The sequence below is a fragment of the Hippocampus bargibanti genome, linkage group LG04 (assembly GCF_051943395.1).
Source record: "Hippocampus bargibanti isolate YZ-2025 linkage group LG04, ASM5194339v1, whole genome shotgun sequence".
Classification (NCBI taxonomy): Eukaryota; Metazoa; Chordata; class Actinopteri; order Syngnathiformes; family Syngnathidae; genus Hippocampus; species Hippocampus bargibanti.
The window spans coordinates 24,995,341-25,009,187 of record NC_142737.1 but is presented as its reverse complement, the minus strand read 5'-3'; the positions used below and the strand labels follow the sequence as shown (position 1 = coordinate 25,009,187).

General features: G+C 40.6%; 1 protein-coding gene and 1 long non-coding RNA gene across 2 annotated transcripts; one reads left to right on the top strand and one right to left on the bottom strand.

Moving 5' to 3' along the window:
- npffr1l2 (neuropeptide FF receptor 1 like 2) lies at nucleotides 1–4,644 on the bottom strand. The gene is made up of 3 exons (XM_088994838.1): nucleotides 4,309–4,644; nucleotides 3,162–3,261; nucleotides 1–997 (listed from the first exon to the last, which is right to left on the bottom strand). Exons 1-3 carry the CDS (start codon nucleotides 4,634–4,636, stop codon nucleotides 1–3), a joined length of 1,425 nt encoding a protein of 474 aa, XP_088850964.1. The 5' UTR covers nucleotides 4,637–4,644.
- Nucleotides 4,645–5,446: 802 nt separating this feature from the next.
- Nucleotides 5,447–8,102, top strand: LOC148899526 (uncharacterized). Its single transcript, XR_016114752.1, has 2 exons — nucleotides 5,447–5,588; nucleotides 7,461–8,102. It is a non-coding gene; the product is annotated as an uncharacterized LOC148899526 (long non-coding RNA).
- Nucleotides 8,103–13,847: the final 5,745 nt, after the last annotated feature.

Here is a 13,847-nt window from a genome sequence, read left to right as displayed (position 1 = left end):
TCAGTTATCCCAGGCTTGATACATTGAAAGTGAGAGTGGGCTGTTCTTTTCCAACGCTTTACCGTGGCCACCCTTCTTTTTGATTGGGGCCATTTCTATCCCTGGATTCCCTTGATGCGATGAAACCCTCCCCGAAACGGCCCCCAAACAGTCCTTCCTACTCCTCTTCTTCAGCTCATGTTTGTCACTGTTGAATTTCTGATTGTGGACTCTATTTCTCAGGTCAAATAACAGCTGGTTGTTGTAGCGAGCGTTATTTTTGCAGGTACCATCCACAATTACTTGCACGTCCCTCCGACCTCTAAGACATGTGCTCATCCTCTTCCACACTCGCCGGTGCACTGAGGAATAGCACACTGCCAGGAATCCTTTTTTAAAATTGTCATTGTAATAACCATAAATGATGGGGTTAATGCTCAAATTGGCAAAAGCCAGCCAATGAGCAAAGGGGAAGATGTAACTATTCAATAGGTCAAGTTGGTCGCTTTCCATGCCTGCAAAGTCTGTCATCATCATTAGTTTCCAGAGGGGTAACCATGACAACATGAAAAGCAAGGTCACAAGGACCAGCATCTTGATGGCCCGAATTTTTTTCGGTGAGAACACTGGTTTACCCTGTCTCTGACTGCTACCGTGTATATTGGCTTCCCGCTGCATTTCATTAGCAACCACGGATGACCAGAGTTTAGCACCAATGGTCCCATACATAAGTATGATGACCGACAGCGGAACCAGGTAGATATGAGAAAAAAGAATTGCAGTGTAAACCTTTGTCATCTTCGGGTTGGCAAAGTTTTCATAGCAGGTATAGAGGGGTAGTGTATGGTTGAAGTCTGCATCATCATTGTAGACCATGTAATGTAGAGGGATTTCCTCCACAGTCAATGCGACTGCAGCTGGACACATGATCGCCATTGCGAGGAGCCAAATAAAAATAATGGCTAACTTGGCAGTCACGATTGTTGTCCTGTTGTGTAGGTACACGATGCAGCGAAACCTGTTGGCGGGAAAAGTAGCGGGTGTCACAGAAAGGCACATGCAAATTGACACGGGAAGAAGTCTGAAGAATGTTCGCTTTTTGCGCTTTTTGTATGGCAAAAATATCTCTGAACTGGTATGTTTAAATGTTTTTACTGAAATAAAATTTGAAAATGTAAGGCACAGAAGTGGTTCCTACAGTGGTGGGCCGTCAGAGCCAGCAAGGCCTTCTCTGCTGGCCTAACATAATCAGACATCTTTATCATAATTATAATAAAAGTCAATTTCATTAAAAATGTTTTTTTTCTAAATATATATATATATATATATATATATATATATATATATATATATATATATATATATATATATATATATATATAATTATTCTACATACTGTTTTCTTGATGCTATATTATATCCATTTGGTTATGCTCCTGTGCGCTGTTCATGAACGGGCACATGTAGTTGATATATAGTTGCGATAGCAAATCAGATCACGAGTTGGCACAGTAAGGCCAGCTAGAGGGCCTCGCATTGAACATGACATGTACGCGTCCTGTGATTGGATACTCACTTTACCTCAGCCCTCAGCGGAGGCAGCGCTATGCAAATCAACCAAGCTACAACAGATCAGACCCGGAAACTTTAGCAGAAAAACCAAGTATATCCACTCGCTTTTTTAACCCACAATGGCTGAAGGAGAGGACAACTCGCTGTCGCATGTAGGCCTATTCTCAAGAACAAATGAAAAAGATTTGTTTACTTTTATTTTCAACAAATAGTTTGTTTTGTGAACGTCTTGTTGTTTTTCTTATATTAAACTGACATTTTGTAATTTAGCGTAAAATCTTGTTAAAGATTGCATATTCTTGGTGGACTTAATAAAACTTTGTGGACAAATGATTTTAAATGTCCTTTTATTTTTAAGTGTTTGCAGTATCACGTAGAGTGACAAGTTCTAATTGCTGATGCAAATTTATTGATGTGTAATTGCTCCGGGAAATAGCCTGTGTTGTAGACGATTAAGGTGATGCCACGCCCAGTACTGCGTGCGTGTGCTTTTGTAAATGATATCTCCAGCCGTTGTGTCATAAATTATGGTATTACAAGGGATATTTGTTCAAGTCGCACTAAGCAGGACTTCACTGAAGGCCTAGGTGTGAAATGCACGGACCGCCACTGGGTTTCTAAGGAATGTTTTTTTTTTCAGCCTGGATGTGTGAACAAATTTTTGGATATCGTAGATGATGAAATCCCATGTGTTTTGTAAATTGTACTTTGTCCCTCTTTTGCATGTATTTATTTTTTGATGCTGCCTGTCTCATAGCAACATCTCTTTAGAGAAAGATGTTTTTAATTTAAATGGCTTCAACATGGTTTAATAGAATAAAAAAAGAATCATAACTAACTAAAACTAAATAAAAAAAATGTATACATGAATAGGAGCGTCAGCGCAGAGCGCCGATGCGTATGCAGGACTGTTGTGGCTTGGAATTGAAGCAGATTTACGCGGGACAGGATATGTGAGACAATTTCTTTTCGGCAATGGATGCTACTGTGTTTGCTTTCAACATTAGGTTGTAGCAAACATGCATATTTCACCATGACGTCCCTGATCCACTGGTGAAAAGAACACTTTTTTGTTTTTTTTTTCTAGAACTGCTTCATACAACAACATAGCAAGAAAGTGAGTACAGTACCTTCTTGATGTGTATTGTGCAATTAATGGTGCCCATGTCAAAGTGTATTAAAAGAGGTAAAACAATAAAATAAAACTTTAATAAATGCTGACTACACCAAAACAAATTTGAATAAAATTTCAAATCAATTGCATTTTCAATACATTTTTGAAATGGTAAAGAGTCTTTATGGACATTCTTAATATCCATGGTTCACAATAGCCACATTTTTGTTCTTTTAATTCTGTAGAAATCTCAATATAAACACTACATATTACTAACACAGTGGTTCTTAAACTGGGTTCGATCAGGGGTTCGGTCAGGGGGTCTCAGGGGTTCGGTAGATCCTCCTCCGCAGAGATCCACCCCTCATTCTAGTCTGCAGTTAGTTGGCGCAGTCATTGAAAGAAGGGTTTGGTGAATGAGCACATGAAACTGGTGGGGTTCGGTGCCTCCAACAAGTTTAAGAACCACTGCACTAACATAATAGTCAAAACAGACCTTTCAACAGCAATCGCCACCAATGTGAAGACTGACGCAGACACAGACACACCCTGCACAAAACCACTCAGCTTGCAGACGAGGTTGGAAAAGGGCCAACCTGCAAAAATAAAAATTCACAGGTTTAAAATAGGATCTAAAAATGTTTGGTAAAATGTTTTCCCATGATGTCCATTGACGAAGTTAACTTTAATGTTCATATGATAGACACCAGAGTGGTACCAACTTTTGTTCTTCCCTAGACCAGTTCATAAGAGGCCATACCCTAGTGTACACTTCAAGAAGGTCTCGTGGTGTTGTCTTTACAAAGCAGATTTTTTTTTCTTGGGCATCAGCTAGTACATCAAATTCTCACTAAGCTTTTTCCACATTGCAAAGAAAAATTCCAAATATGTCTGTTTATTTTACTCGTTTTGCTCTGCGTTGCGTGTTTGCACTGAGGGTCAGTGGAAATAAATTTCATCAGTGCTGTATGTTGTACATTGAGCGTATTTGACAATAAAGTTGACTTGGCTTGTGGATTTAAGAAGACATTGCATTTCAAAATTGTCAAGGAATCTTTACAGTCACAGGACTTCATATTAACTCAATACAATACAATACAATACATATTGATTTATATAGTGCTTTAACAACAGCTGAATCTGGAACGAAGCGCTAAGCATTGACAACTATCATATACAGTATAGGAAATAAAAGATAGTAGAAAGCACCAGGGGTTAAAACTAAGATCAAGTCTGAATCATGTTGAGTAAAATGCCAAAGAGTACAAGTGAATTTTGATGAACTCTAAGGTTCTAAAGTTAACCCAATATACTTTAATGTTTTCATTCAATTATTTTGTATCTCACTGCATTCACAAAATGTGTCAATGGTTTCATTGATTTTGAGTAACCATCTAGCACACAGGTGTCTAAGACATGGCCCAGGGCCAGATTCAGCCCGCCACATCATTTTATGGGGCCCGTGATAGAAAGTCACCCATGTCAAGTTCCATGATATATGCTAAAGTCTGAAATCAAAATGTAAAATTTTCACACGTCTGTCTGTCTGTCTGTCTCACTCTCTCTCTTTCTCTCTGTCTTTCTGTCTGTATTTTTGACATATAAAACATGCTCAAGCAGCCTCCGTATTGCATAGTTATTACCTGTTATGAGGTTGTCCACCAATGTTGTCGGGATGCAGAATATACCCACCAAGAGGTCACTGACAGCCAGGTTTAAAATGAAGAGATTAGTTACTGTACGCATATGACGGTTTCCCAGGACAACCAGGCACACCACAATGTTCCCTACCATACACAGCAAGAAGATGAAGAGGTATGAAAGAATGTTGCTTGTAGCCACATAAGAGGAATGTTGGTAGTAGGGGAACAAGATAAAGTTCATGGACTCTTGGCTGAATTGAGAGGTTGTGTTATTTGTTCCAATCCCGATTTCCACCATTTCAGTTTGCAGGTTGTCCAGCACTTCCATTATTTCCTAGAGAATAGAAATACAGAAGGAGAAGAATAAGACCAACTAAAATCAACCGAACTCATTTGATTTGGATCCACCCTAAACTCAAGTGAAACATGCAACAATTGTCTGGCATGGATTGAATTTGAGGAAAGCAAACAGCATTGCGATCGAAAGAAAATGTCTAAATGAAGAATGACTGCTGTTAATGTCATTAAAAGTACGGATACAGTAAATACTGCATATAAAGCAAGATTTTCTTTCATTAATTTGCGATACAAGATAGCAATTTCAGTTTTCATCCACAGACTGATGACCTGCTTCCTGTGTAATCTTCACCACTTTGCCTTGTCCGCTTTGTTATTTCATCAAGTTCTAGTTGAAAGAGGAGAGAATCAAAGTGTCCTTTCACCAGTCCATCAAAGACATCATGCTGAAAGTTGCACTACAATTTGTTCCCTGTTAGAGGGACCAAGCTTAAATATTCTTGAGCATTCACACCATCACCAGCTCAGCCGAATTCATCAGCAGGGAATAGAAAAAGAGACAGCCCTCTTAGTATTTAAATAAATACATAAATAAACACAATGACTCACAAAGTGTATGTATACATACACACACTCTAGTTTATGTGTGTAACGGAGTTGTGCACTAGATTATTAAATTATGATGGAAGTGACGCAACGAGGAGGAGATTCATGGTGAGTCGCAATTTTCAGATGGTCTGGATTAACGCGCATTTTCATGACAATATCTTATTTTGTTTCCCCTTTTGTACTGTCTAGTGTTATCTAATTAGTTCCCTCATTCATTTCAAGTCCAGATTACTTTTTGTGTCATTATTTACTTCACGTTTTGTCGAGTGGAACTTTGCAGCACATGTGCTTCATAGTGCTTTTCTATTGCGCAGTTAATCACAAGACGAAACCCATGCGACTTCACCCATCCCTTCTGCCATACTGTGTTGCAGGTAATAATTGCTTCATTTCGTTTTTATTGTACAATATTTAGTTTCTTGTGTCGTGTTTCGTTTGCTCGTGAATGTTCGTGACGGGTTGAACTGTGCGCCCTTGCAAGCGCACCGCGTGTTCTGCCGTGTCTCCGCGTATGATGCGTGCAGGGACATCATGTAAATAACAGTGAACATGTTTTGTATTCTCTTTTTCTGTAAATACAGTAAAGTCTCGTTATATCGATACGCAAGGGAATCCGAAAAAAATATCGATATAACCGGGACTATCGATATATCCGATCCTGGGGGGGGGGGGGGGGGGGGGTGCGTAAATGCGGCATCTTTGTTATGGCATGTAATTTCATCATTGGGTTCATGGATTGCGTATCTAACATGTTTTTTGTACAGTAGTGAAGTGAAAAATAAAGTTGTGCATAAAATAAAAACGTCTTTACACTTTTTAATGACTATTTCCTTTCAAAAATGCAACCAACCAATGCTAAATCGTCAAGTTCTATTCACACGAAGCCACGAACGCCAGCATGTACAATCATATGAAAAACAGTGATTGTTGCAAACAATAAAGATATCTGGATGCAACACAATTAAATACTGTACATGGATGAAAAACCAAAACTGCAACGTTTACATAACTTACGTGACGTTCGAGAGTGCCTGAATAGAATGCCGGCGCGCAGCTGTGACGTTACAACAGCTTTTTGACTGACTCAAGAAACACAAAAAGTGATGTTGGTTGCCCTTTAATGCACAGTATGGAATGTACAGTCATTTTCAAAATCATGATGCTTCAGCAGACAAAACAACAAACATTGTTGCAAAAAAACGCTTGCATTCATGTAACAGTACATGTACATAACACTGCAATTAGTATGTATGTAAGCTATTTAAAAAAGTCATCAATGTTCTTCTGCTTCCCATTTTTATATTTTAATATGAACACTTCTATCTTGTTTAACGTTTCTAAAAAAACGGATGCATTTTCTACGGATTCAAAGAAAGATCGCGTGTCCGCAACCCCTTGCAACGCTTTTGTCGAAGTTGCAAAAGGTGTGCATTCAGTCGCTTCTTCTTCATCGTCATCAGCATCATCATCATCATCACTGGAATCTCCTGTGGCATACTTGGCTTTGACCTCCGCTGCGATATCCGCATCTGATGAGCTTGGGAATGTCGCAATGTCTTTGTCGACTGCGACATACGATGCAATGTCGGCGACTTTTAGCTTTTCAGCCAACACTGCAAGAGGAATGTTGTCGTCATCCTCTTCGTTAGCTGCAGATGTTTCCTCACTGCACCCTGGATTTTCAAATTTGCAGTGACGGAAGCAGTTCTTGATGGTGTTTTCGGACACCGTACTCCACGCTTTGGAAATTGCTCTGATGGCATCCAAAACAGTCCATTGTTGAAGACACACGAGCAGCCGTCTGATACACACGAGCTGCCGTCTGAAAATGGCGTCTGCTCGGGAGAGCTGCTCACGTAACCAAGACAGGTGACCAAGTCGACCAATGGCGTGACCGATATATCGATATAAACAACAAAAATGGCCGGCGGGGGATGAAAAGGAGCACCGTAATAAACGGATTATCGTAATAACCGAGTATCGTACTAAACGGTACTAATTATACATAAAAAGACTAGAAATGTGCAAGGGAAATGAAAATAGTATCGTAATAAGCGGTACTATCGATATAACCGATATCGATATAACGAGACTTTACTGTAAACACTATACGATCACACGTTGTTCATTATGTTTTGTTACCTACAATGTTTTGCATATTGAGAACAATCTAGAGGAGATTCATGTTAATCACAAGATGAAACCCATGCGACTTCACCCATCCCTTCTGCCATACTGTGTTGCAGAAATAAAGAGACATCCACGCGTCTGGTCTTATTAAGACGGCAGCATCGTGGAGATGAAGACAGTCACTGTTATGACACCCGGAAAATATATAAGAAAATAGAAAATAACATTGCAATATCATGAGGTTGATGCTTAGCCATATCATGCTAAGCCGTATCATGAATCTACATGTTCATCGTGAAAAACACAGCAGTTTAATAACATTTCTTTCTTCACAAGTTATTTCCTGGCTAACGGGACCCTGTAGTAATTCACACCACCCTTTTTATTTATCGTCGCAATGTGGATTGATTCAGCCGTAGCACTACTGAAAGCCCTGGGGTGATATGCATGGCACACCACTGACTGTTTGTACTCTTCACAGGCTGTCATTGTGTTTGCCCTGACTTCCAAATCTTTTTGCAATTAATTCAGATCTCTCCACACCAGTGACGTGCGGTGAGATTCATGGCTGGTGAGGCACTGACATCATCACAGTCAGATTTACAAACATATGAACTCCACAGAGTAGCTTATTCACCATTTGATTGGCAACAGTTAACGTGTTTTGTTTAAAATGTCATGTCAGCATTCTTTATATACTGTATACAAACTGTAGCATAGAAAAAATCAATTAAAAAAATATTATCGTGTTACCTTTACTTATGAATTGAGTCCAAGTCTCTCTGTCTCAATGGAGATCACTGCCAGTGAAGAAAGTCATCCTTGATCAGTCCTGTTCCGACTATATGTTTTCAGTCTTGTGTGCTGAGAATGACTGCTCCACTGATGCTGTAGTAGCTGGAACAGTGAGCACGAGCTGGAGCAACTTTGTCGCTTCAGGAATAGTTTCAATGAGATTGTTCTTGGCCAAAAAGCTGAGAAGCTGTTCAGGAGATTTACATTCATCCCTCACCGTTTGTGAGCTTTACAGTCCGGTGTTGGTCTTCCTTTAATTATTATCTCCTGCTTCGATTGAAAGTCCAGTTTAGAAAATTCTTTCAATTTAGATATATAATCCACCTTTCTGAAAATAAGGCCAAGCAACACGAAACAAATGACTGGATGGTTGCACTTAACTTGCTAACTGTTTACTGTAGCTTGCTGTCACTAATTCTATTATTCTGCAGCCAAGGAGTCGCAAGAATCTCTAATCAACAGCGCCCCCTGTCATGAGGCAGGAGAACTGTGTGCATCACCGATGCACAGTTTTGATAAAAATAAAATAAAATAAACACTGTAGACCAGTGTTTATAATGTACAGTGACTGTACATTATATACACCAGCTAAACTGTAGAAATTTAGTTCATATACTAAAGGCTTTTGAACACTTGAATAGCGATATGCAGAGGGACAGCAATGCGGTCTGACTGCAGAGCAAGCCAGCACAGTTAGCATAGGGATTGCGCAATCCATGGTGAGGCTCAGCCGGCTGCTGCCTCACAGCTCGTCTCCACTTAGTATTTGAACGGGAAATGTGAAAATTCAGCGATTTTGAAAAAAAAAATCCAAAAATGGTGAAGTTAAATGGAAAAGAACGTTAAAGTACAAATCACTAAATAAATATGACTCTTTAATTTATTTTGTCATTTGATATTTCCATGATGACAGGTGAGGCACTGCTCCGCACATATTTTTTAATAAAAAAAATCCACATTATTCCAAGTATTCCTCCCCCCTAGTTTTTTTTTAGGAGTTATCTTATTTCTCTTAAAACTGGTCATTACTGATCACCATATTGAGGTGTTCCCCACAAAGGCATATATATCTTGTTTCCACTGCAATAATATCAAATAAAACTGAAAAAAACAATCTTTATTATTCTCTGGATGCACAAATATATTCAGTAAGGATATCATTGTTTGACCTTTCATCCTCCATCGCAATAAAAGTACCTTTTTTTATCTTTTACAGTACAGTATTTCTTTCTGACGCTCAGATTTCATCATATTCAACATCAGTATCGCTCCCCTTCTTTTGTGGGCGTTCGAATGGTGGTGATAGTCTCTGTTTCTGAATCCGAGCCTCTTTAATTTCTCATGTTCGACTTTCGACACATGGCATTTTGACATGAAGTACACGTGCACCTTATACACTATCCGCCCCCTTTTTTTGTTTGCTCATGATTCTCGCCCAATGGTGTTAAACTCCACATCCGGTGACTATCTGGCCCACCCTATCATTTCATTTGGCTCATTAAAGCAAGTCAAGGAGATTAATATCCATGATGCTTGTTAAAATCCATCCATCCATTTTCCGATCCGCTTACCTGAACCAGTTGCCATTCAATCACAGTCTTGCTAGAATCAGTACCCAAATTCCAAATTGTCATGTAATAAATAATAGTGTTGATATATTTTAAGCATTTTGTTGTTACAAAAAAGGGTAGACCAAACTACACTTGTTGACTTTTGACCTTTTAATCTACTCGTGATATACTCTCTATCTAATAATAAACTGGGATGATTAAACAGGTCTCTCTAAGGAAAAATTGTAACATCTATGTGGCTTGCAACAAAAGGGACACCCCAGTCCGAGACCTTTTCACTGGGTTTCCAAGCCATTGAGGTCAAGCAAAGTATTTTAACTTTTTCTTGGTCGACAACTATAAACCGTCAAAAACTGGCCATCTTAAAATTCTCACAAAGACACAGGAGGAATTGGTGAGCCCATCAATGCCTGATTGAAGGTGTGGGGACAGGCTGGAACAATGTAATGATGTCCACGGTGGAACATTTGGTCAACTGGAAGGCCGTTGTCTATGTTGGTGCAAAGGTTTTGAATAAAGTCAATCACTGCCCAAAGGAGCTCCATGTGTCTGCTCAGTTGTGCACTCACAGCTTGGTGGATGTTGTCATCGGTGTCTGCTGGGCCCATGGCTGTTCAGAACGTAATGTCACGTGAGGAACGTAATTTGGACGTGAAGGGAGACATGAGACGAAAGTGGCGAAGGAAATGTCTTTGTATGCAAAATTTCCAAGTAAAAACCAGAGAGCCGTGCAGGATTGCATCAGGGCATTAAATGCTCAGTGTTCTGACACTGTGTAACTAACCGAGTAACTCAAGGTGACAACAGAATGCCATGTGATAAAAGAAAAACGCCAAAATAAGAAACATTAAGGGAACAAAGACCAAAACTCATTCAAAGTCACATCAGTCTATTCGGAGCTGGTGGAATACAAGATGTTGGTGCACTTTTTCGGTGCAATTTTATCTACAAGTTGCGTCAGCCATGCTCTATATAAATCTGCGGGAGAAAATAAAGTTCAGGCCAAGGCAGTTGACAGTCTTTTTCTTTTCCTTTAAACCCTGTTTTGTGCATCCTCTTCTCTCACACCAGCTACCTTCATGTCCTCTTTGACCACATCCATAAACCTCCTCTTCGGTTTTCCTCTCGGTCTCCTGCCTGGCAGTTCAAGGCTCAGCATCCTTCTCCCTTTATAGTCACTCTCTCTCCTCTGGACATGGCCAAACCATCTCAGTCTGGCCTCTCTGACTTTCCCTCCAAAGCTTCTAATATAAGTTGTCCCTCTGATAAAATCTTTCCTGATCCTATCCAACCTGCTCATTCCAAAAGAAAATCGTCATCCTCCAGCTCGTCTACCTCCAGCTCTTCTTCCTGTATTTTGTTCAGTGGCACTGTCTACAGTCCAAACATCATGGCTGGTCTCACCACCGTTTTACACACCTTTCCTTTCATCTTAGCTGAAATTCTTCGATCACACATCACCCCTGATATTTTTCTCCAGCCATTCCGGCCTGCCTGTGCACGCTTTTTCACCTCTTTTCCACACTCTCCATTGCTCTGGACAGTTGACCCCAAGTACTTAAAATCGTACACCTTCTTTATCTCTTCTCTCTGTAAACTCACTCTTGTACTTGGGTCCCTCTCATTCACACACATATCTTGCTGCGACTGACCTTCATTCCTCTCCTTTCCAGGGCAAACCTCCACATCTCGAGTTTCCCCTCCACCTGTTCCCTGCTCTCGATACAGATCACGATGTCATCTGCAAACATCATGGTCCAAGGAGATTCTTGTCTAACATCGTCTGTCAGCCTGTCTATCACCAAAGTGAATAAGAAGGGGCTCAGAGCTGACCCCTGGTGGAGTCCCACCTCCACCTTGAATTCCTCCGTCACACCGACAGCACATCTCACAACTGTCTTACAGTCATGGTACATGTCTTGCACCGCTCTGACATACTTTTCTGTCACTCCAGATTTCCTTATTCAACACCACAGTTCTTCTCTGGTCCCCCTGTCATACGCTTTCTCCAGATCTACAAAGACGCAAAGCAGTTCCCTCTGACCTTCTCTATCAGTAATACACTATCTCTAAACTTAAAGCAAACACTGCATCTGTCGTCCTCCTTTTTGGCATGAAATCATGTGTTGTTCACCAATGCTCCTTTCTGCTCTTAGTCTAGCTACAACTATTCTTTCTGATAGTTTCATTGTATGGCTCATCAACGTTTACCTCTGTAGTTATTACAACTACACATCCCCCTTGTCCTGAAAAATGAGCAAGTGTACACTTTGCCTCCATTCGTCAGGCATCTTCTCACCATCTTTGATCTTGTTGAACAACCCAGTCAGAAACACCATTGCCACTAAGACAGTTGACAGTGCTCCACAATATTTATGTGTACAACTGTCTTGCATCAGTCCAAGTTGCAATGTCATTGCGGCAATCAGCGAGATGTGTGTGGAGGTGCAGTCAGACTCATTAATTGGGCAAGTAGCAGCAAGTGTCGTCCGCTATCTCAGAAGCTGAGGACCCCAAAAACTGAAACTCACGGCACATGCTCATGCTAGAGCCTTTAGATGGCGTGTGCGCAGAGCAGGTTGCCAGCCAAATCCAGGCCACGCACAGATAAACAACAATTATTCTCACTCACAATCACACCTGGGGATAATTTTGAGTGCTCCTTTAACCTGTCATGCATATTTTTGGTATGTGGGGAGAAACTGGACTGTCCAAAGAAAACCCACGCAGTGCAGAAAGAACATGCAAAGACCACACAGGAAGACCAGAGCCTCGATATAAAATACACAACATCTCCATTGTGCAATAAATATAAATATAAAATGTAAATAAGATCTGAGAGTGACTGGTTGATTGTCCCTGCGATTGGCTGGCAACCAATTCAGGGTGTCCCCCGCCTAGGGGCTGAAGACGGATGTGATAGATTCCAGCACCCCCGCGACACTAATAAGGATAAACCAGTCTGAAAAGGGATGGATGGAATATAAATAAGGGTAGTAATCGAGTGGTTAGTACGTCAACCTCACAGTGCAGTGGTACCGGGTTGAGTTCCAGCTCCTATGTGGAGCTTGCATGTTCTCCCATGCTTGTGTGTGTTTTCTCCGGGGCTTCCGGTTTCCTCCTACATACCAACAACATGCGTGGCTGATTGGATACTCCAAACTGTCCCTAGTTGTGAGTGTAAGCATGGATGCATGTTCATTTCTATGTGCCTTGCGATTTCTGGCAACCGGTTCAGGGTGTCCCCCACCTACTGGCCAAAGGCTACTGGTATAGGCTTCAGCACTCCCTGTGAACCTAGTAAGGTTGAAGCGGTCTGGAAAACGAATGAATAAAATATAAATATAGACATATTAAAATTGGGTCAATGGGAGTGAGTGCAGGCTTTTGGAACCTTTTATTGAATACCCTGACAGCAGTCGGCAGGAACATGGTGCCTCTCCTCCTTGCAGCGTCGCTGTATCAATATCTGTGATTTCAAGCGTTTGTCATAACCAGATGAGAGGAACTTGATTTTGAATAGCAATGGCTGCTTTCAAAACATGCAATACAAAAAAGATGACAACTGATAGAATTACACTCACTGAAATATGCAAATATGTATGTCGGTGAATCAATGAATGTGCTTGTGGTTAGTCGGCTTCCTGAAATCGTCTTTCGGCTAGATGATCCAAAACTCTGAACATCCTATCGTGTGCATGTAGACTTTCCTCAACATGGTGTGATAATTATAAGCGAACATACACACACAGGCAACAAAAAGAGGACAGGGCGCGCTGTGACGAGGCGGCCATTCCGCCTGCTGAGCTTTAAATCGTCCAAGGCAGCAATTACGCCTGAGCGTTTAATCAGCTGGTGACCGATTGTGGCATTTCAAACATCGACCAAAACAATCGGCCATGTTGCCGTTTGTTTTGACCTTTGTACTCTTATCATTTACAACAGTTGTTCACCAGTAACACAATTTCATTGTTTATTACACATAAATCTATACCCTACCCCACATCCTTCAATATATGTGTTTCTGATTCGGATTCTGATATGTGATGACATTTTTTGATCAATTTATTCAATTTAGTTGTCATAAAAAAACACATTTCAATTTCAAACAAAGCTTAGGTGAGCAGTGCAAATTGT